This window comes from Equus asinus, chromosome 4 (genome assembly GCF_041296235.1).
Source record: "Equus asinus isolate D_3611 breed Donkey chromosome 4, EquAss-T2T_v2, whole genome shotgun sequence".
Classification (NCBI taxonomy): Eukaryota; Metazoa; Chordata; class Mammalia; order Perissodactyla; family Equidae; genus Equus; species Equus asinus.
Window position 1 is genome coordinate 116,548,489 of NC_091793.1, and position 23,078 is coordinate 116,571,566.

A 23,078-nucleotide genomic window follows, 5' to 3' on the forward strand; every position below is an offset into this window, starting at 1 on the left:
TTCATTTCTGCCTCTCTGTTTCCACGGATGGCTGTGGTAGAGGATGCCTTTGATGTGTCCAGTTAGTCTTGAGGAAATACGCACTTAAATTGCTATAATTTTTGTCATTAACGTTAGCTTTCCCTTCAGTAAAAGGCAGTATTTAAATGCTTGGACTCCAGAGTAAAATCTTGATTCACATTCCAGCTCCAACACTTACTGACTCTGAGTCATTAATTTATCCTCTTTGTGTCTCTCTCTGTTCAATAAGCCATAAAATAAATTTAATAGTCATTACTCAAAGACTTTTTGTGAAGATGGAATGAAAAATCGATGTAAAGCATAGAGACAGTGATATAGAAAGCACTAAACATTAACTGCCACCACCATTGTCATCCTCAACAGTTATCACGTGAAGGTTACCAGTATCACTGATACAGTGTTTCTATGTTAAAATTAGATAACCTGGAAGAGAGACAAGCCTCACAGCCAAAAGTTTCAAGAAAAACATACTTTACAAGTTTCTGAATTATTGTGGATATTTTTCTTTGAAAATATTTTGCATAATTCATGAATATAAAAATAGCTCAGATGATCAGACGCACAATTTCAATAGAGTTAGCATTCAGAGAGCAGTGGTCCACTTCTTGTAATTACTGTCCTAAATTTGTATGAAGAGTAAATCTATACAGAAATTTGTAGCCACAGGCTAAAATATTTCCAGCAGTTCCTTTATGACTTTGAAATGAAATTAAAATAAATGACAGGTGTGACAAACCAAGAGACCCGTTCAGCAGATCTTGTGAACTCTCACTTTGAGAGTCATTGTCCTCTCTGTGGGAGTTGCACTAAACCGTTCAGCTATTATTAAATGTCTCATTGTCTGTCTGTTTACCCACATCTTTGATACCAAGTAAACCAGCCTATAGTCATGTTGGCACATTTTCACTTGCTGCCCAGGAGGTCTTGAGATCAGTAAACATTACCCAGGGAACAAACTTTTACCAAATTAAAGAGCTGCAGTGAACTATGTGTTCTAGACTCCTGGTTTTAAGCTAAATATGCAACACTTCTCTCTGAGCCGGGGGATCAAATGGCGGGTAAGTACTTCCACCTTCCCTGTCTCCTAAGTTCCTTAAAAAACTAACCTGGAGTAAACCTAGGGTCATCAGTTGTCACCAACATACCACTCTGGTGGGGCATATGGATAGGGGAGTTTATGCATGTGTGGGGGCAGGGGGTATATGGGAAATCTCTGTGTCTTCCTCTCAGTTTTGCTATGACGTTAAAACTGCTCTAAAAAACAGAAGTCTTAAAAAAAAAAAAAACACTGACCTGGAAATTAAGTTGTAATTTTAGTATTTGAAAGGAAACTTGATTTTAAAAGAATAATTAACAGGTTTATGTAACCCTTTATTTAACTTGCTTATGTAATATGTATAACACCTTGAAGGTATGTGGTATGTCTTTCCAAGTCACTGTGAAAGAATATGAAAATAGCCAGCTCATGAAAAAAAAGTACAAAATTATAGCACAAATTATGATCTTAAAGGAAACCTTATGAGAAGAATTCATTTTTGTTACTGAAGATGTTGCCAAATTAAATTTGATGTTCCCCATTGACCAGTCTTAGCTTTAAATCTAATAAACAACAGCTCGGTGATTAATCCACTAGGTTTTTGTTTTAAAAGTTAAGTCCTTTAAATGTTTTCAAAAGTTCTATCCTATTGAGCTGTGATTTTTATAATTCCAAGATGAAGCTAGAAGGCAGTTTTATGCTTAATCATGTGTTAATGAGAGCTGAGGAGCTGTTCTCTACACATTAATCAGAGAGCACTGAAAAATTCCAGAAACCTTTGACTGGCTACAGTGTGCAAGTGCTTGTGCTAGGATGGGATGGGTTGGGGGTAGAGAGGGTGGGATACCAAGATGAAGATGAGCTGGTCCCTACCTTCAGGTAGCGCCCTATCTAATTAAAGTCCAAGACTGAGTATGTTATGTTTGAAAACTGTCTTCTTTATATCTGCCAATAAAATGTAGCATTCAAGTACTTAGATATTTCATTAAATATAGTGAATGGTTGTGTGTGATTACATTACTTCAGGGATATGCTTTTGGTTTTAAAAACCATGAGTTTGAAGGCGATTCTTAAGGTAGTAGATTAATTTTTATTATTGGATAGATAATGATAGTTGAGTTCTAATAATATACAAATATAAGACTGGCAAGTTTGTATAAGAGCTTTTGGCTTCTTTGTTATCATTCTAGGGGTTAAATGAAAAGGCTTATTTTCTGAAGCTGGTTACATTTATAATGGTATCAGCCGATAAGTTTATAAATGATGCTTTAATTTTTCAGTAAGATATATACATACATTTGTGATAATAAAAATGTTCATTTACTTACTTTTTCTTAGTAAACATTTTTATGATTCTCTGTGTCTTGGCAAATCAACAAAATTTGGGGTTTGGATTTTTCACTCAGCTGAACATATACTACATGGTTCGATATTTGAAATGAATGAACCTTTTGCTTTCCTTCTGTGATATAAACTGTTTTCTAAAATCAGGTAGAGAAGAAACTAATGCTGTGTCTGTGCCAGGTGCTGCAGGAGGTATTTCACAGATTCTGTCCCGGTGTGTTTGGTTGCTAACCCTTTTGATCAACAAAATTCTAGCAACATTTTAATTTCCCCATGTATCTGTAGAGACAAAACTCATTTTTGTCACACTTTAAATATCCTAAATTGATTTCTGTGTCTGTGGCTTGATTTGGAAATTCAGGGATTTTGTTTCCTTCCCCTGGCTAAATTCCTGAGTTAATCCTTTATTTCCTCCTTACATAGTTGCTAAGGTCAAGTTTCTTCCCAAGTTTTGTTTCTCTTAACATGTTTATTTGGGGAGGGGGCGGGGCGATCTATGTGTGTTTTATTGCCCAGCAACCTGCAAGTATGAGGATAGACTCTCCCACAACAGGCGCTGGCACGAACATGGACACTCAGCCACTGTTAGCATTTTTCCTCCGCTAATTCAAGTAAATCTGGGAATGGAAAGAGCAAAGGCACAGTTGATGCTTAAATTGTCCTTGGACCCTGTAGCTGCTAGATTAGGAATTCTTCCTAATCTGTTCCCAACTTTATGTTTAGCACCAAAATATCTGTTTTATTTCTTCTACTTCTCACAAATTGGAGAAATAAGAGTAATTCATAAATCTTTCACCTCAATTATTCTCTTTTCTATAAATGACTAAAAAAATACATTCAGGTAGGATTGTAAAAATCTATGACCAGACGCTTTGTTTTCAAGGTTATAGAAACAACAAAAGCTTGAAATTTTACAAGGAAATTGTAATAATTTAGCTCAGGTAAAGTGTAATTTTCTTCATGAAAAAGCAAATATTAATCTAAATAGTTTTCAAGTGAGATATCAAAAAGAGACCTCATTAAGTAAATAAAATACCAATTTTGTCTATTGAAACAATGAAATGTTATAACTGGAGTAAAAATGTTAATGTCATTTTCAGCCTATGTCTGAATATTAACTCCATTGAGTTATTTCTTTGATGTCTTTCAAACTTATCCCCCCAATAGAAAGTACTTAATGTTTTTTCCAAATATACAGGTAATGTCTCCTACATAAAAAAATTAGAAAAATGTTAAGAAAAAATTTAAAATCACCTATAATCCTGCCACCTTTGTATAGTTACCATTAATATTCTGGAATATATTTTGATTGTATAACATCAACGTATTCTGTAGATTTTTTTTTTTGAGGAAGATTAACCTTGAGCTGACATCCGCTGCCAATACTCTTTTTGCTGAGGAAGATTGGCCCTGAGCTAGTATCTATGCCCATCTTCCTCTACTTTATGTGTGGGACACCTGCCACAGCATGGCTTAATAAGCGATGCATAAGTCCTCACCTGGGATCCCAAATGGTGAACCCTGGGCCACCAAAGCAGAGCACACAAACTTAACTGCTCCACCACCAGGCCATCCCCTCTATATACTTTTTATAGCCTGATTTTTCAGTTGAGAGAACATCATGGGTATTTGTCCATATCAATAAACATAGGTCTACACTGTCATTTTGAATTAGTGCATGGTGTTTCCTTGGAAGTCTACTATTCTCATATGTTTATTCTCATTTTCAGTATTTTTTTTACTATAATAAAATAAAGCTTTAGTAAACATATCTATTCTTGTGTCTTTGCATACCTATCTGATTGGTTTTTTTTAGGGTAAAGACTTAGCTGTGGAATTGCTGGATCAATGGGCAAATTAATAAATTTTTTAAAATAAAATTGCTAAACTCCTCTTTAGAAAGATCATACCCAATTTATATTGCCTTTCCCCCCAACCCTGCTCCATTCTTGAATCTGATAGTTTAAAAAAATTGTTATTATTTTAGTTTTCATTTCTTCGACTACCTCTGTGGTTGAAGTTGAACATCTTTTCTCATGTTCTGCATGAGTTGCCTGTTTATGTGCTCTTCCCATTTTTCTGCTGGGATCTTATCTTATTGACCTATACATGCTCCTTGTAGTCTTTGTAAGAGACATCTACCATTTATTGTACTTGATGAATTGTTTTCTTCTCTGTGCATTCGAGGATTATTATATGTAATTATAATATTATAATAATCTTTTGAGGATTATAAGAAACTCTAGAGACTAAATGCTATTAAGGCTCTGGACTTTTGATGTAGACCTTTCTTTTCATCTATTGCTGTTGGAGAAGTGAGCAAATATTTCCATGTAAGGCTAATTATCTAAGTAGTAGATGTACATTTCTCATAAAGTTATGAAAATATTGAGACATATTCTGTGTTGTTTTTTGTTTGTTTGTTTTTGCTGAGGAAGATTAGCCCTGAGCTAATATCTGTACACAGTCTTCCTCTATTTTGTATGTGGGTCGCCACCACAGCATGGCTGACAAGTGGTGTAGGTCCCAGCCCGGATCCAAACCCCAAACCGGGCCGCTGAAGTGGAGTGCACCAAACTTCACCACTATGCCACAGGCCGGCCCCTCTCTGTGTTTTTTCTAACTTGTGTGATCTCTGACTCTTTCTCGAAGACTGAAGCCATCATTGCAGCAGAAGTTCAGCAGCAAACCACTAAAAGGGGAAAACAAAATTCTGTGCTAACGTTTTTCCAGCTATTGCTACAGCCTTTGGTCTCCTCAGGAACTCACCGTTTTTCACACAGCCCACTGTTTTTCCTGTGATCTGTGCGGTCTCACCCCCATGTCCATCCACAGGAGAAATGGGTTGTCTAACCTTGGGCTGTATTTCCATTTATTTTCAGAGTCTCCATGTACTGGAGAGGACTGCTTCCTCTAGCACCGAGCCCTCCGTGAGTCGGCAGTTGCTAGAACCAGAGCCAGTCCCCCTGTCTAAGGTCAGTGACGGATGTGGTGCTTTCTCACATGGCATGATGATGCCTGTTCTTACATGATGATGCTGAACTGCACACAGTTGTCACTGCTGACTCCCCTAACGTAGCTGTGACGCCTGTCATAGGGCTGCTCTTCCACTTCCTTTTGCCTCCGGTACGCAGGGTTTCTGTGCCCTGTGTAAGGAGGAAGGAGATGAAAGTATATTTTGCTGGGATTTGCAGGTTACATCCCAAAGCCCAGAATTCTCTTTATTTTAAGAGAAAAGGGCAAGAGAAACAATCGTCATTCCTTATTGGAGACATGAGCAAATATTTCTATGCCAAGCTAATAGAAAAAAAATCACTGAGTTTGGCAATAATAATAATAATAATAATAAAAACTACTACTACCATTATTGCCCATGCACTGCAAAGCAGGCACTATGCTAAGTGGTTAAATACATTATCTCATTTAACATAATCCTGATGAAAAGCTCCATGCAGTGTAGGTGTTTATTACATTTTACAAATATGGAAACCAGGAGTTAGTAACTTGCCCAAAGTCCAGAAAAAGCTGCACAGTAGCAGAGCAGGGATTCAAACTTAGACTTGCTTAAGCTCTGCCCCACCTGCAGGGTAAAGTAGTTCCTACCCGGAGGGGCTGTTGTGCATTCAGAGTTCAGTTTTCTTCTCACATCTGGCTTTCCCAGCAGTGAGCTCTAAGGAGAACACGACAGATTCTTGATTAAGACCTTTTCTGTTTCATGGAAGCCAGTGTTCCCTCCCCTTCAGCCTTTTCTTCCTCAGACTAAACATCTAACTTCATTTATGTCTAAAATGCAAAAATCATAAAGACAAGTCCAGGGGACGCCATCTCATTCATCCCCACCCTTTGCTCAACTCCCTGAGATTTTCAATGGGTTGGCTCCCCTACGGAGAAACTCATAAAATAGAATGCATGGGGATTTTGAATTCAAATATAAAAATAGCACTTTATTCCCAAAAAAGGTTAATTTCTAAATAAGTGTAACTGATCCATCCATTTTGCTTTTCCTGTATTAAACAGAATCCTTTAAGAAAAGAACGCTCTACTGCCCTTGTGTTGTGGAATCTGCACACTTGTACCTCTTTATACTTTGAAGCTATTAGATGCTATAAAGTTACTCTATCAGACAGAAGTAGACTGCTAAACTAAGGAAGGGGGTAGTCATTAAACTATAAAAAATAATTTAGAAATACAAACAATGATCTGATTTCTATTTGAATGGCAAATAGAGAGTGTCTACTTGGTACGTAAAGCTAGTAATCTCTTTGAAACTTCAGTTGTCTCTTATAGGCAGCTAAGGGAGAGAGAGAATAAATAACCATAGGGGCAATGGGAAAGGCGACTACATTTATTGAGCCCCCACGTGGTGCCAGGCACTGGAGTAGTACATATATTCTCTCACTTCATCAGCACCCGACTCGATGAAGTGAGTACTGATGTGATTCTCATTTCATTGATAAGGAAACTGGCACAGGAGTATAAGTAAGTTGTCCAGAGTCAGATAGCTGGGAAGTGTGTCACAATTAGAGCAGAGGGAAAGAGAGACCATGTTAGTGAGAGAGACAGAGAAAGGAAGACTTGGAGAATGAGACACAGAAACGGAAAGGAGAGGTGCTGATATTAAAACAACAAACAAGGAGCAACACGCACACAAGACTTGCTCTCGCCCCTCCTGTCGCGCCAGCCGCATCTCTACCCTCTTTGGCATCTTGCTTTCCACTCCAGCCCATCCACCTGCACACAGTGCCCTGCACTGACCATGCTCTTTCTCTCCTCTGCTGCTGGGTGTCTGCCCCTTCTACCACTGCCTAGAATTCTCTCCTGCTCCTCTGCTCTTCCTTCACCTAGCTAAAACTGACTCAGAGGGTCCCATTAGATCCAGATACCATAGCATCTCACCATTTCTCAGCCCCTTTGAGAGAAGATGGGCTTCCTGGCCACTGGTTGGTGGTGGCAAAACATTGTTTGGAATACACAGTGTCCTGTCTCAGGATTTGTTCAGATTCTTTGGTGCTTTTACTCCTAAAGCATTTTCACATAAACCCCCCACCCACTCACACACACACACATACACACATAATATATACCCTGGAGAATGGAAATGTTTCTGTTTTTTCAAATGAACCGACTAGGGTTATTAGGTTACTTTCTGGTTTTAGTTACTGTTATTAGATTAAAAGTATTTTTAAAACTTCTATAATAGCAAAAATGTTTGTATATCTGACAAGTCAAGTCCTGACATGATCACATTAGGGCTTTTAACTCTGTCTCTATCATAAGTAAACCTAGGTAAGTTGAATAATTTTAAACAGAAAATTAATATCTATTGAAATTACAAAGAAAAATTCTCCAATTTTCAGAAATAATTTAAGCTTTCTTAGGATAGACCTAGTCTACTAAGCATAGAGATGGATCATATTAAGTACTGAGTTGGGTCATTTCATTGCTTACACATTTGATTTGTAACATTGTCATCAGCATTTCTGATTGAAATAGGGAGAATGTTGCTTGCCCTGGCTTTGTCCTCTGCCTCTTTGTCAGTTTGACGGCTTATTTAACTGCAGGAGGCATATTAGGATCCTTTTCGATTTCTTTTGGGTCTGCAACATTGCATCAGAGTGAATGGAATTGTTTATTCAGAGCCGCCCCATTTATGTTTAAGAAATTCATTTTAACTTTTTTCCTTTTCTATCTTATCCCTTTTTTTGTTTTGGCTCTGCAGTTAAACACTTGAAGAAGAAAAATACTACTGTGATAGAAATCAGTAGCCGTAGCTTCACAGGGACAAGCTCTTATTACAGTCTGAGTTTAATTAGAAAAAAATTCAACAAGCATTTGTTCTTATTATTAAATGTTTCCATTTTCGTAAGTTATCCAGAGTATTCTTCATCACATATATACACACACACGGAATAGATAAGAGATGAACACTAGCCTTCAAATAAGATAAGATCTAGCCAAAAACAAAAATGGATGGGACTACTAAAAATAGAAATGTCATTAAATACAGCTATCTCTCGAAGAACAGAGAGAGCTCTAATGATTATGTTCACACATATATGGAGACTTAGTCTTTTAATATCTTGATTATACCAAACTTTTCAAAAGAAATCAGTAGACATCCATCATTTTTATGGAAATTTTTATCTACTTTTCTGGTGAGAGTAGAAAGGCAAAGATATGGGACTTTTTATAAAAACGTACTATTTTCTTCTATTATTGTAACATATTATTCATAAGCAATACTCACTTGTCGAATTGCAATTCAATATTAAAATATGGGAATGCCAAAGCGCTCCACTGTGCACTTCAGATGATGACACCTGTACTTGTGTTGTCCAAAAAACATGGTGTACGGCCTGAAATTGTCTCATTATAAACATTTTTTTTAGGGGCCGGCCCCGTGGCCGAGTGGTTAAGTTCGTGCGCTCCGCTGCGGCGGCCCAGAGTCCGGATCCTGGGCGCGGACATGGCACCGCTTGTCAGGCCACGTTGAGGCGGCGTCCCATATGCCACAACTAGAAGGACCTGCAACTAAGATATACAACTATGTACCAGGGGGGATTTGGGGAGATAAAGCAGGAAAAAAAAAACCATTTTTTTTAAATGACTGTATTTAATTAAAAGTTTTGACCAGATCGATCACAGTTTCTGACGGTGTTATCTCCAAGTTGAAAATCACTTTTGGATTTGTTTTCTTATGTAAGGAGAAACTTACAGATCCTTTAAAGGGCTCTTAATGTTGCCAAATGAACACCAGTAGGTGTGTTTCTGTAAGGTATATAGTTATTCACTGGGACCCCTCAGAGATGACCAAGAAGAAGAAGAAATGACACTGGTCCCAGATTGGGTTTCCTGGTGGGGTGGGGGGCGTTGTAGGGTTGGGCTTGGATAGGACAGAGACACGACGCTCACTTTACAGGGCTTTTCAGAAGCCAGGAGTCTCTCTTAGTCTTGATGATGTTAGAATGAAGCAAGGTTCAGCCACGTCTCCTGGAAACATAACTTTCTGTGAAAATCCCACCCCATTTACATTTACACATATTTGCACTAAACATATGTTTGACTTGGGCATAAGGCAAGCAGCTTCTGAGATGAAAAGAGAAAGAAAAGGAAAAGAAGAATGGATGGTAAATACAGAGCCCTCTCCCTTCGTGTCGCGATATCAGTAACTGATGGTGGCACCTTGGCCTCAGGGCCTTGTCACAGCCTCACAGTCCTTCAGCAGGTTCTGGACAGCCACCACCCGGACCGTTGGGCCAGCAAGTCCATCTGTCCTGACATGGAAACCATTGGCCATTCCTGTTGAAGCCTTTGTTCTGTGGTCGAAGGGTGATTTCCGATAGAATAGATCCTTTCCAAAGGCAACTTCCTGAATCAGTTTGGGATGCGGCATTCTACAGAGGGGCCTTCCTGATCCCTGGAGCTGCACCCAGCTTTCCACAACTGAGGCAGCAGAGTAGGCTGCATGGAGAGATTTTGCATCCCTGCACTGTGGGCAGGATGGTAGCAGTTGTGCATGGGATATGACCTTCTTGCTCCTGCCTCTGCTGCTTCACCGTTCCACAAGCCTGAGATTTATAATATGAGTGTTTGCCAGGTCAACGGTTACTTTAAAGCTGCATGGGTCCTTAGAAATCACCAGTCCTGGGATTTTAAAACCTGGGATGTTGCTAAGGGCCAGGCAGCTACCAAGGAAGCAGGCCCAAGGAAGAATGTGGCAAACTGAAGACAGGCATCTGTCCGTCAGGGCAGCCCAATGTTGCCAGATCTGATAGGCTTTCAGAAAATGCTAGAAATGTGGGTTTTTTGGGGGGGGGGGGGGTTTGGTGAGGAAGATTGGCCCTGAGCTAACATCTGTTGCCAGTCTTCCTCTTTTTGCTTGAGGAAGATTGGCACAGAGCTAAGATCTGTGCCAATCTTCCTCTACTATGTATGTGGGACACTGCCACAGCATGGCTAGATGAGTGGTGTGTACATCCATGCCCAGGATCCGAGCCTGTGAACCCCAGGCCACCAAAGCAGAGCGTGTGAACTTAATCACTACACCATGGGACTGGCCCCCAAATTTGGATTTTTAAAGTCTGAAATCTTCTGATTTTTAAATGTTGATAACTCATTAAAAATTTTTTAAACACCATGGATGAACAAAACATGTTTTATGGAAAAGCAAACCATTTTTAACAGAGGAAGGTGATCGTGTGGACTCTAGAATCCCAGATTTCTGGCCTTGTAGTCTGGTGCTCTTTCTATGGGCTCGAAGGGATTTGTGTCTCTGGGTGAGTGTCTTTGAAAGCATGGACTTCTTGGTGTGTGTTTGGTGAGCGGAGCATTTTCTGTGCCCTCTGAAACGCACACAGCCTCCCTGCCCATAGCTCTGCTCTTTAGTTTAATAGCTTACAAGCCGCTTAGACTGCTACAGTCTTTCCATTGCTACACAGAAAGCCAGGTCCACACACTGATTGAACATTTGTCATTGAAACAGTCTTACTTTAAAACTTTAAAGTGCCCAGAGATTAGCTATCTGGAAAAATGCATTTTAAACCTTCTGAGAACAGGTAATCAAAATTCTCTTCTACCCCAAACTGCAACCCCAGCTCATCTCTGATGGACCCGTATACCTCCAGGTCTACCTGGAAACTCGTTTTAACTTCACTTGTAAGTACCTAGCTGTGTCTGAGGTTAAATTTGCTGCGGAATGTTGCTCATACTTCTGGTGGGTCAAGTGTTGCCTCAAAAGCAACTTCTACTTAAGAATCTGCTGTTAGTGCGTCATCAAGCACCAAAAAAGATGTGATTTGTTTTTCTTCTTTTCTCTCAGGAAGCTGACAGCTGGGAAATTATAGAAGGGCTGAAAATAGGCCAAACCAATGTCCAGAGACCAGACAAACATGAAGGCTTTATGCTGAAGAAAAGAAAATGGCCTTTAAAAGGCTGGCACAAGGTAACATTTTCATCATACTCATGTTCAGATCATCTTTGTAAATAGAGAAGCTCTCGTTTGGTCTCATTAGGTGGCACCAAGAGTATAGTTGTATGGATAAAACTCATTTTCAAAGCCTTATTTTAACCATGTGGGTTGCAACCTATCATACCTGTTTAAGTCTGACATCTGGAATATCTGTAGGAAGGGAAAAAATATTTTACATGATATTTAAAATCCAGTTTGTGCATATTGTCTGCTCTGGCTTTTTCACTTAAATTAGTATGAATATGTTCTTATTAAATATTCTAAATATGAGATGTTTTTAAATACATACATATATTCCATTGGATGGATTTATATCATATATCCCACCATTATTGAACCAGTTCCCTATTGCTAGATACGTAGGTTGTGTCTTAATTTTTTACTGTTAAGATGTTGTGATGAACATCCTTATACATGAATGTCTATTTAATTCTTTGGAAAAGTTTCCTAGAATTATTATTATTACCAGTGCAAACTAAAGATGGAAAATCACTGATCTTGGAAGTTTGTTTACTGCCCTTTAAAGTATTTGATTTATTCCTCTCTCCTGTCCCCTACATCGTTTTTCCGTCTTGCAGTTTTAATTATGGAGAAAATATTCTGCACTACATTGTTGCAATTACCTGAGCAGCAAGAATTCTTTGATGCTAAGGAGGAGGAAGTTGTCTTCCATTTTTAGCATAAGCCCCTTGATAGACCACCAGAATCTTCTCTGAAATCACTGGAAGACCAGGTTCATCCTCTTGCCACATCTGCCAATGGATTTCACGTCAGGGCGGTGGATTTGTTGGCCCAAGTAGCTGGGTGGTGGTTGCCCATTGGTCCACAGTGGGGAAGTTATGGATTGATTCTAACATCCTTGAGAAAATACATTTTTTGTAATTTAAGGGAAAGACTTAAAAATTAACAAACGGGAAATGTTGCCCCAATCCCCCGTCTCTAAGAGTGAAATAAAAACAGGTCAAAAAGGCTTCTGACTAATGTTTCCTCTTGCTTGTCAGAAACCTCCTCAGTCTCCCCTGAATCCATAATATTATCCCAATGCCGGTTATTTCTCTCCATCCTTGTTCTTCCTTGGATTTTGGCCGATTGGCCGTACTGCTTCCTAAAATCACCTTTTGCCTTTCATTCTGACCTTACTACTTTGCAATTCCTCAAATCAATGGCCTTGCTAATCTCTTCCCCCATGACCATCCTATAGGTTATCCTCGCTAAAATTCTTTGATTGATAGAAATGGAAAAATAGAAAAAAGAGGTCAAAGAAACAAATTTTATATGAACTGCTAACTTTAATTTAGCACTCTCAGTTCATGTTTCAGCAAAACTGGCCTCGTTTCAACAGCAACTCTTTCTGGACCATGACGTTGAACATTTTGCTACATAAAAAGTAGGAGTTGTCCCTCGCATTGCCTTTTCTCCTGGTCTTTAAAGCCATCAGATATTTATTCAAGCATCAGCCCATTTGATTGCCCAAGTTATGGGCGATTGAGTAATCAAGAGTTTTTCAGCTGTAGAGATTCTTGCAGTGCTACTTGCCCCCCAGAACCTGTAACAAAGGGGTTACAGTGGCCTTCTATGAATTCTCTGGAGGGTATTCCCGGGCCTGACTGCCTGCCACCTCAGCAGCTGATAGTCCTGAATCACAAAAACTTCCCAGCAGGGTAATCTTCCAACAACAGAAAGACTCCTTGCATCTGTAGAGACTAGGGGAGGGCACTGGACCCATTGTTTGATTGGGTCCTCGGAGCTGTTTGTTCTCTTGTCAGTTGCCCATGGAAAGGAAGTCAGTAGCAGAGAGTTCCTGAGTGTTTGTGGAGCAGCAATGACTAGATTCGTTTGAACTGGACCAGGAGCATCTTGGAAGAGACAAAAATTGCCAAAAGTCTCTCTCTCTCTTTTTAATTTTTACCCTTAATGTAGTTCAGAAATAATTTTTAATCTCTTTTACTATTAGTGAAGTGTGAGCATTTTGCTAAGTAGAGATGCAAGTGTATTCCTAAAGCTACTTCTTAAACTTTCCAGATAATTCATGATTCATAGATCCAGTCCACTGGCTTCTGTTGCAGACATGAGCATTTTCAGGAATTATCCATGGTATCCAGGGAAATGCAGGAGTTTACCTCCAGGATGAAAAATTCCCTGTAGACAAGCTCCTCATAGAATCGCTGTGACCTAACCCAGGTTATTCTCATTCCTCACTTTCAAAAACATCCCGTTGTGGGGGCAATCCCGGTGGCATAGTGGTTAAGTTCACACACTCCACTTTGGTGGCCCGGGGTTCACCAGTTCAGATCCTGGGTGCAGATCTGTGAACTGCTTATCAAGCCACGCTGTGGCAGGCGTCCCACATATAAAGTAGAGGAGGATGGGCATGGATGTTAGCTCAGGGCCAGTCTTCTTCAGCAAAAAGAGAATTGGTGGTGGATGTTAGCTCAGGGCTAATCTTCCTCAACAAAACAAAACAAAACAAAACATCCCATTGTGGTTCATTCAGAAAGTCTTAGCTGCAGGCCCTGAGATTCCCTCTCTCCCCTCTCCTCCCACCTACCCCCCCCCCGCCCCCGCTTTAAGAAAACCACAGTGAAAAGATTCCGTCCTTATTGGATTATGTGTAAAAGAACCCTAGTAGGTTAATAGTATGGATGGAACTGGAGCCTGACTTCCTTCCCATTTAATGTGACTGACCCTGGTCAGGTGCACTGAATCCAAATACGTTAAAATGATCAAACATATTGATTACTAAATGCCAAGCAATGCTAGATCCACACTTGTGAATGTTTTATATAATTCAAAATACAGATGGTAACTGGGCCTTGTTTGGTTCTTACAGCGTTTTTTTGTCCTGGATAATGGAATGTTAAAGTATTCAAAGGCACCACTCGATGTAAGTAGCACCCAGGACATGTTACAAAGATTGATTCAGAATTCTGCTTGAAGTGAGTAAACATCATAGTCGCACAAGCCTTGTGCCATGGTTACCAGCTTTGTGTATTTCTGTGCCTGTAAGATTTAACAAGCTACCTAACTTCCATGTTCCATAGAAGGTGTGTTTTGTTGCTTATGCTCAGACTAGCGTAAAATCTCAAACTGGTGCCTGAAGATTTAATTTAACTATTGTGATGTTTGTCGTTAAAAACAGGAGCTTAAAACTAAAAGTGACACACTAATAAAATATCACCCTTTCTGTCTTAGAGAGAAAACCCAAATAGACTTTTTTCTGCATCTCTCAATAAACTGTGCTTTATGTGCTTTTTTGAGATTTAAAGCAACCTTTGTTCTTGTCGATGCCCTTTTAAAACCTGTCTTATGAACTTCCTTTCTATTTTATACATCCTTTTATCTGGGGAATCCTAACTCACTAAAATTATTTCGTCATTTTTCTTTAATATAAAAAGTAGTTGTTTGCGTGCTAAACTGGAAAATGCCCTCCTTCCTTTCATTGTGATGTAGGGGAAATAACAGAGGGCTCAGATTTCAGTTTTGTCCTCAACTCTTCCATTGAATCAGCTGCGTGTCCTTGATCAAACGAGAGCAGCCAGAAGGAAGAGCTGGCTGCTCTGTGCTCTCTGGCCCCAGCTGCCCAGTTCTGCACTAGCAGCTGTCTTCTAGCCGATTACTCTGGGGTGTTCTGGGTTGCAGGTCAAAGATTGACCAGAGTTATTTTAGGAACCACTAGAGATATCTTTTCGGGGTTAGAAGCTGGGCAATCTAGAATTATGAATAATTGATGTTATGTGTTATGCCAAAAACCGGAATAAGAGAGAAATAGTCTGACTTAGTAAAATTGCTGTGGTCACTGCAACTTCAACTGTCCTCAGATTAAGGACCTTAACCTCAGAACCTTAACCATTTTTCTTTTTGTAAAGGAGGTGTAGTAATCCATTTCCCGTAGATAAGTTAAAGATTGCATTAAGCTTTCTTCAGTACAGAAACACCTCATTTATCCTTCCAGCCTACTAACTAGTCTTTTGATTTCAGATTCAAAAAGGGAAGGTCCATGGGAGCATTGATGTCGGGCTCTCGGTCATGTCAATTAAAAAGAAAGCTCGGAGAATAGATCTTGACACAGAAGAGCACATCTATCATTTGAAGGTGAAATCACTTTTCAACAGTTTCTCTGTCGTTATCAGGGGAAATCACTTGCCTATGTCCGTGGTAAGTGGAAGATTGGTTTCACTGTTACCTTCTCCTCTCGTTCATTGTTTTAGGTGAAATCCCAGGACTGGTTTGATGCCTGGGTCTCCAAATTGCGCCATCATCGATTGTATCGGCAGAATGAAATTGTGAGATCACCAAGAGATGCTAGTTTTCACATATTTCCTTCAACCTCCACAGCTGAATCCTCACCAGCTGCTAATGTTTCCACTGTGGATGGAAAGGTATGACTTTGTTGTATAAAAATCAGCCCAGAAATTGCTTAGAAAATTACGTACACACGTAACTGAGTCTCTTTTGACAAACCAGAATGAGAAGGTTTTCTTTGTAAACTGACCCTCAGAAGACAGTGTCATTTGGCAACAAAGTTAATCTCAAGTATGGATTAGGCAAAAATGTGGATCACCAAGAGAAGTTGCTTTTCCTTGCTCTGAATGGACTATATCCTAATTTTATATGGCTTTGTAGGAACATTAGGAAGTAGAGTGAACATTTGGTTAATCAACACCTAGAAATCAATGTCTTCCTGGGTGTTAATAAGACCACAAGGTTTTGAAAATGAAACTTGCTTTCTTGCCTTGGGCTGTGATATATACATAACCCGGAAGGAGACTAGTGAATTTCCTCATGAAGTGAATGCAAGTGAGCTAGAGAATGTGACCATAATATAAGCAGTGGTCCGTTTGAGTGGCCAGGCACTGGGTTAAGCATTTGACATTCATTCGTCTCTAGTCTTTACTGTAGCCAAAGTTCAGAGGCAATAAAGAATTTGTCCAGAAGTTAGCCATTAAACAGCTGAGGCAGGATCTGAACCCACATCTCTCTGTTCCAAAAATCAGTGCCCTTCCCATTATACCAGGTGCCAGGCTAAGGGAAGCTGAAGCTGTTCTTTGGGCTGTAATAAGAGTTCATGTTGCTGGTGTTCATGTTTTCTGTGTTGCTGAAAAGCTAGAAGTGTTGCCTATTAAAAACCAAGGTTAAATGATTGTCCCATTTGCAGCCACATGGATGGACCTTGCGGGCATCATGTTAAGCGAAAGAAGCCAGACTGAGAAAGACAAACACTGTATGATTTCACTCATATGTGGAATATAAACAAACTTATGGACAAAGAGAACAATTTAGTGGTTACCAGGGGGACGGGGGGGAGGGGGAGGGTGGGCATAGGGAGTGCAGGGGCACATTTATATGGTGTTTGACAAATATTAATGTACAACTGAAATTTCACACTGTTATAAACTATTTAGACCACAATAAATTTTTTTTTAAAAAAATCAAGGTTAAGACAACAGGCAGAGAGACAGCTGTTTCTGCCTTTGATTCAATAATTAAGTTCTCTGAGCCATAGCATATTGCACTGCCCAGGGGTGTTCCAGCTTCCCACTTGGCAGCTGTATTGAGAACAGAGACATCTGTGAATAAGCTGGCTGCCACAAGGAATTGGGTTCAAGAACGTTTCAGTGAAGATTCCGCTTTTTCTCTGTTTTCTTATATAGAAATATATGCAATACATATATCCAAGTTTCTTTTGCAAAGCATTTATAAACCTCATGGAGTAAATGAAAGACTAATTAGACAAGATTAAATGAAATACTACTGCATTCAGTTGTTGCTATATCAATGGAAATTACTTGAGTAGAATTTTTGTTAAATCCCATTAATTGTATTTCACAAGGCTCTCAGACCTTATGTTATTTCATTCTGTTTGCAGCCTTGCCAAGGACTGTTTAATCATCTTTCTCCCAGGATTAGGTTGTAGGGTTAACCCTAATATGAACCAGTTCTGAGATAAAAGGGAACGAACCAGGAGGTCCAGGGGTTAGGAAGCAGGGCACTTAGAAAACGCCAGATGCTCAACATAGTCCTCAAGTTTCTCTGGGTCTCCTGTGTTCTCGCCACAGAAGAGAATGGATCCCAGAGTTAGTCCAAATTAAACAAGAAATGTATTCCAGATGGATGTTTTAAAAATGTAGATGTTTAATTCTTTGGTTCTCCCAGCTTCTGCCTGCGTCTTTTGCACAGAGTGTTGATAAAAGACGTCTTATTTTCATCCCTTGTGTTCCTTGTTACTTGGGTGGTATCTGAGAATGGAGAACTGAAACCAAATCCTCCCCACAGTTTGCCTTGGAATAAGAAAACTCTTCAACTCTGATTTTCGTAAAAGATCTATTGCTCTAGTTATGAATGACATCCCTCTAAGATCTAACTCAGTGAGGGATTTCCGTTAAATGTACCAAAACGCAATGAAGAGTGAAAAGAGCTCTTTATCACTCTGCTTGCATTCTAAGTATCAAATGATGAGACTCCTGAGTGTTAATTGGTGTGTGGCCCTGTGTGGGTAACAAATAAGTCTGAGTTTGCTAAGTATGTGCATATTCACTTCATAATGATTTAGAAGAGACACAGTCAGTTGTAATTGAATATTAAAGTCAAATGAAAGTTTTAAAATTGTTTCAGCTTTTTGGGAAATAAGTTTCTGCTTTTTTCACTAAGTGTTTACTGCAGTCACTTTAGTATCTACCTACTACATACAACTTTAATTTATTTCACATAAAATCCCTTTAATGGAAAGTCTATCAGCTATGGATAATAACTTGCCAAGACTACCTTTTTATATACCATAATTTTCAATATGCATTCAAAGCGTTGTAAGGTTGCTGCTGGTGGATGATGCATTTAGGAATCACGTGGCGGAGGAGTCTTGAGCTGATCATAAGAGTGCAGAGAACTTTTAGAAAGGAAAGGCCCTCAGTCACCAGGGAAGAATACTGCAGTGAAGACACTGCATCAAATGCAACTCACTGAATAACTTAAAATTTTGGGGAATTTGAGCTGGCAGGTCCTTGTCAGTATGAGACATAACATATTTAAATGTTGTCCCCTTCATTGTATGGTGGAGATAGCACCCTAATGAGAGTGTTATTATTGTTTATGAATTTTGGCTTCACTGAGCAAGTACCACATTTAATCAAGAGGCTTCTTCCATATTTTGAATGAGACCTTTCTTCTTCTCTTTTTCGTCGTTTTGAAGATGCTTGTATTTGTTTTAATCACTTAATTGTCCTGTTTCTGCTTACCCACACACTTCTTTTTGTTCACTGTAGGTGCAACCAAACAGCTTTCCCTGGCAGTCCCCTTTGCCATGCAGCAACAGCCTCCCTGCAACCTGCACCACCGGCCAGAGTAAAGTGGCAGCCTGGTTACAGGACTCAGAAGAAATGGACAGGTGTGCGGAAGGTCAGTTCTTGCCCAGTGTGGGCTCTCAGGATAAGCCAGAAAAATAGAAACAAAAGAGGTGAATTGTGGGTGCTGCACCTGTCACCCCTCCACCCCTTGAATGCTTCCACCTCTCCTTTTTCTTACGTTTATCCATCAGATCCTTCTCCGTCCCATGACTCAGCTTCTTGCCTGTCTGTTCTCCTGCACCCTCATAACTACTGAATCTGGTTTCCCCCTTAGCCTGACTTCCACCCACTCAGGCTTATCCCTTCTTCTCGTTACCAGTTCCCTTCTGGCTTCGATAGCCTCCCACTCCCTGGACCCTGAGGCAATAACACAGAGGAGAGCTGCCTCCGGAGCACCCTCCACCCTCGCTCCTGACTGTCTGCCAGGTCACTTTCACAGCTCCTTCTCTGCTGCTCCGTCTTGCCCACAGAACAAGTGTATGTCTCCTGACAACCTGGCAATAAACAGCACAATTATACTGCATCTTATATCCACAGTTGCCTGTTAGTCGTGTTCTGCTATGGATTAGTTACTAAATATTCTGAACTTATACACGATTTCCCTCACTCGGCATCATACATGATTCCCTTACTCTGCCATCTCTGAACCTCTTAATCTCTAGAAACTTTCTCCTTCCTTGTAATTAGCCTGAGCACGTTGGTCCAGACTGGATCCTGTCTATGAGACAGTTTTCATTTGACCTTCAAAAATGAGAAAAACGAGGATAACATAGGAAGTATTTAGTAAGGTGAAATTGATTTAATTTTTAAAATTATTTTGAGATGATGTTGAGCCTAACTTTTTTATACTAATTTTTTTTCTTTTATGAAATTATGGTGAAAGTAGATGTTAGATTTTTTTTTATGTCCTCATTTAGAAAAATTGAAATTTGGTGATCTGTGTTGGTCCCCCAAGCAAAAGAAATTTTTTTTGCTCTATATGTGTGTGAACTCAAAGTCTGCAGCACTTTTACTAGCACTCCACACATCCCAAACTCAATCTTTATGTGAAAATATGATTTTAAGAGGGATGTTACATTCGTTCCATTAAAAGTGTTTCACTTGAATGTATTCAGAAAACATACAGACATTAATTTGGTGTCTGTAATTAATTAATTAGTTAAGGTAAACATTAACTCCAGCTTGGGGGAAGAAGGTGAACCTCGCTTTCCTACAGCACAGCAGGTTCGCCTCAGCAGTGGTTCTGACATTTCACTTCCTCCGACTTCTGCAGCTTCCCACACACTCTTGGTATTTAACCCAGTCGCCTACCTTGCTGAAAAGATTGAGACCATCCCCTGGGACAGAATCCATTCATCTGACCAAAATGAATAGACCCTGGCTTTCATGCGAAGAGCCCCTGGCTGGTGGGTGAGGGAGGGACGCATTTGTCTCCCTGGTGCTTCAGAATCCTCGGTGGCCCATCCCTTGTGCCCTCTCTCCACTCTCAGGGGTGCTCTTCCTTCTCCCCATCCTGGCTGCTCTGTGTCCTCCGTCCTGCCTTTCTGTCTTCTTGCAGGATTTTGTGCAATAATTATCTCCTCTCTCCGAGACAACCTCATCTTTCTCATTTCACTTGTTCCTGCTCTCTGCCCAGAGACTCCAGCTTCTCTCCCATGATTTGACTTTTGTCCTTTTTGCTCTGTGGAAAGGGCATACTTGAGAGCAGGAGGCCATCTGATTTCCGCTGTATTCTCAGGCCTCATCCTGTGACCCACCCTGCAGGACCTCCTCCAACGAGCCTCCTCCTCCGGCCCCAGGAAGTTTTCCTTTTTCTCAACTGCTCCTCCTCTGCTTTACTGGGATTTTCCTCTGGCCAACTTTCGTTGTGGAATAATCTAGATTCAGTCTTTTGCTTTCAGCTTTAATAATAGTAACTATAGTTTATTGGATGCTCACTATGGGCCAGGCACTGAACTGAGCACTTCACATGTATGGTTTTATGTAAATCTTCACAATTGTACCAAGTAGGGATTGTGAACCATATTTTTATATATAGGGAAGCCAAAACTCAGAGAGGTCAAGTAACTTGTCCGTGTTGCATAGCAAGTACTTGGCAAAGCTGGAGGGCTAAACCAGACCAACTTTATCCTAATGATTGTGTTTTGGAGATGACAGGGATGCTTATAGTTTCAACTGAAATCTCTCTTTAGTTGATGATAATGGTGGTGTAGTGGTGGTGATGGTGGTGATGATGATGATGGTAGTGTCAGTGGTTGTGATGGCAGCTAATAGGTATTGGGTACTTCCTATGCGACAGGCACTAGTCTAGGTGTTTTATGTGCATTAACTCATTTAATCCTCTCAACTCCATTTTACAGATGAGAAAACCTAGGTACAGAGAAGTTAGCTCTTTGACCAAGTTCACACGCTCAGGTGATCTGACTCCAGAGCATATGCTCCTAATCACTGCACCATATTCCATTCAAAAAGGCTGAAAACTCTTTAAATCTCAGGTCTCTGTATCCAACCTGTGCTGCATTCCCACTGCCTCACCTTGCCATTGGCCCTTTCTGTCTATGGTCTCTATTGCACCCCCTTCTCAACCTGTCCAAAACCGGACTCTTGTGTCTTCCCGGAAAATGATCCCAGCTCCTGGACTTCCCTGTTTCTGTCAGTGCTGCTGTCATAACCACCCCTGAAACCTGAGCATCATCTTTGACCCTCCCACTCTGTTCATCCAGCTGAGACTAAGTTCTGTTATTTCTTTGAAAGCATCCCCCTTTCCCCTCCCCTTCATCTACCCTTGCTCTGGAATTCCATTTCTGCTTTCATGACTCAGACCCACCATTCACTCTATTTCTGGGCAGTCACACAGCCTCCTGACTGGTACCATCACGTGCAGTCTCTTGCTCTGCTGCTCCATCTTTCTCGGAGGCTCATGGCAAATTACTGTTCTTGAACATGTTTGCAGCCCCGTGCCAGCACTTAGCAGGCATTATTCCACTGCACTCAGCCATAAGACGTAGGTTTTGCTACTGTTCCCACTTGCACAGAGGTTAAGGATTTGCCCAAGATTGTATCGCTGCCCCTGGTGGAGAGGTTGGGACCCCAGCCAACCCATATTTGATTAAGCCCAAAGCCACTTCTTTGTCCATTACATAATGTTCCCTCAAGACTGATGTTTCTTAAAATAGCTTTTGTGCAAAAATCTGTTCAAGTGGTTCTCCTTGGGCACTGGGGTTTTAGTCCAAACTGCTTAGTCCAGCATTTAACATCCAGCTTTCAGCTTTCTGGCCCTACCTACCCTTTCAACCATGCCTTCCATAGGCCTAGCTGAACTCATTTGCTATTTCCTGAACATGCTCGCGTAGTCCCACGTCCATGCCTTTGCACAGGTTGTTCTTCCCAACCTGCGGTACCGCCTGCCCTTCTCCACCTTCCTGTTTTGCTGAGCCCTTTGCATCAATCCTCTTGAACCAGAAAAGATTCCACTCTCTCTTTTAAGGCTGTTCTGATGACCTCAAACAACATTCCTAAACTTCCACAACACTTTTTCTTTGGTCTACCTTGATCATTTCATAGAATCCCCAATATTGAGGTTAGTTGTATTTCAAAAGTTCATCATGTAACATCATCTTGAACCCATAATGTATCTGATTTCAAATGCTAATGCTTAAAGTAGCTAGCTATTCATAGATGTGGACTTACATCGATACAGATCTTCTCAAGTATATAAGGGAATTGCTTGACTCTTGGAGAGCATTTTTTTCCATAGAAACAAGATTAGTATTTTATATGCCATCTTTATATACCAGTACATGCCATCATTAAATACGGGTACATAATAGTTCAACATACAGATTGTTTATTGCATACATTTTTTTTTGCCAGAACGTAAATTCCATGAATCTTACTTGATTGCTGTATTCCCTGTGCTTAGAACTGTGCTCGGTACACAGTGTCTTCCCAATCAATGAAATAATTCCCTAAATGAAATAATAAGTGGATAACTTTGGATATACCTTAATTTATTTAACCATTCCACAGTTGGACAACCTGTTTCTTTTTGGAACAAGGTAGGGCATGATGGGAATATAAGTAAACTGCTAGATATTTAAGTTTTTAACTGTTCACTATTAGAAACTATCTCAGCAGTTCTTTCTTAGCATAATTTTTCCCCCTGTTTCTAAAATTTGATTTAATCTTAATTGAATGAAATTCCAGAGATTTCTTTTTTAAAAGATATTTTCATTGTGTTGGGTAAATCTTTATAATCCTTGTATGCAACCAGACACTTAGGCAAGCGGTGAAATCCTGTGTGAGATTTCATTTCTTTCATATTTCAAGTGATAGAAGTGATGAGGAATGGTGTGGCTTGATCCAAGCT

The 23,078-nt window shown here is 40.1% G+C and overlaps 1 protein-coding gene across 21 annotated transcripts in view; it reads left to right on the top strand.

Moving 5' to 3' along the window:
- The window catches only part of OSBPL6 (oxysterol binding protein like 6), a 198,813-nt gene that overhangs the window by 126,839 nt on the left and 48,896 nt on the right, over nt 1–23,078 (top strand). For 12 of the 21 annotated variants that reach the window (XM_044768657.2, XM_070508178.1, XM_070508179.1 and 9 more), the window contains 6 exons: nt 5,284–5,376; nt 11,220–11,342; nt 14,200–14,253; nt 15,348–15,461; nt 15,578–15,748; nt 18,629–18,761. In XM_044768657.2, the coding sequence (XP_044624592.1) occupies nt 5,284–5,376; nt 11,220–11,342; nt 14,200–14,253; nt 15,348–15,461; nt 15,578–15,748; nt 18,629–18,761 (688 nt within the window). Of the gene's footprint in view, nt 1–923; nt 1,080–5,283; nt 5,377–11,219; nt 11,343–14,199; nt 14,254–15,347; nt 15,462–15,577; nt 15,749–18,628; nt 18,762–23,078 lie in introns of those variants that run through there. The other 9 variants (XM_070508180.1, XM_070508177.1, XM_070508168.1 and 6 more) reach the window with 5 other exon arrangements.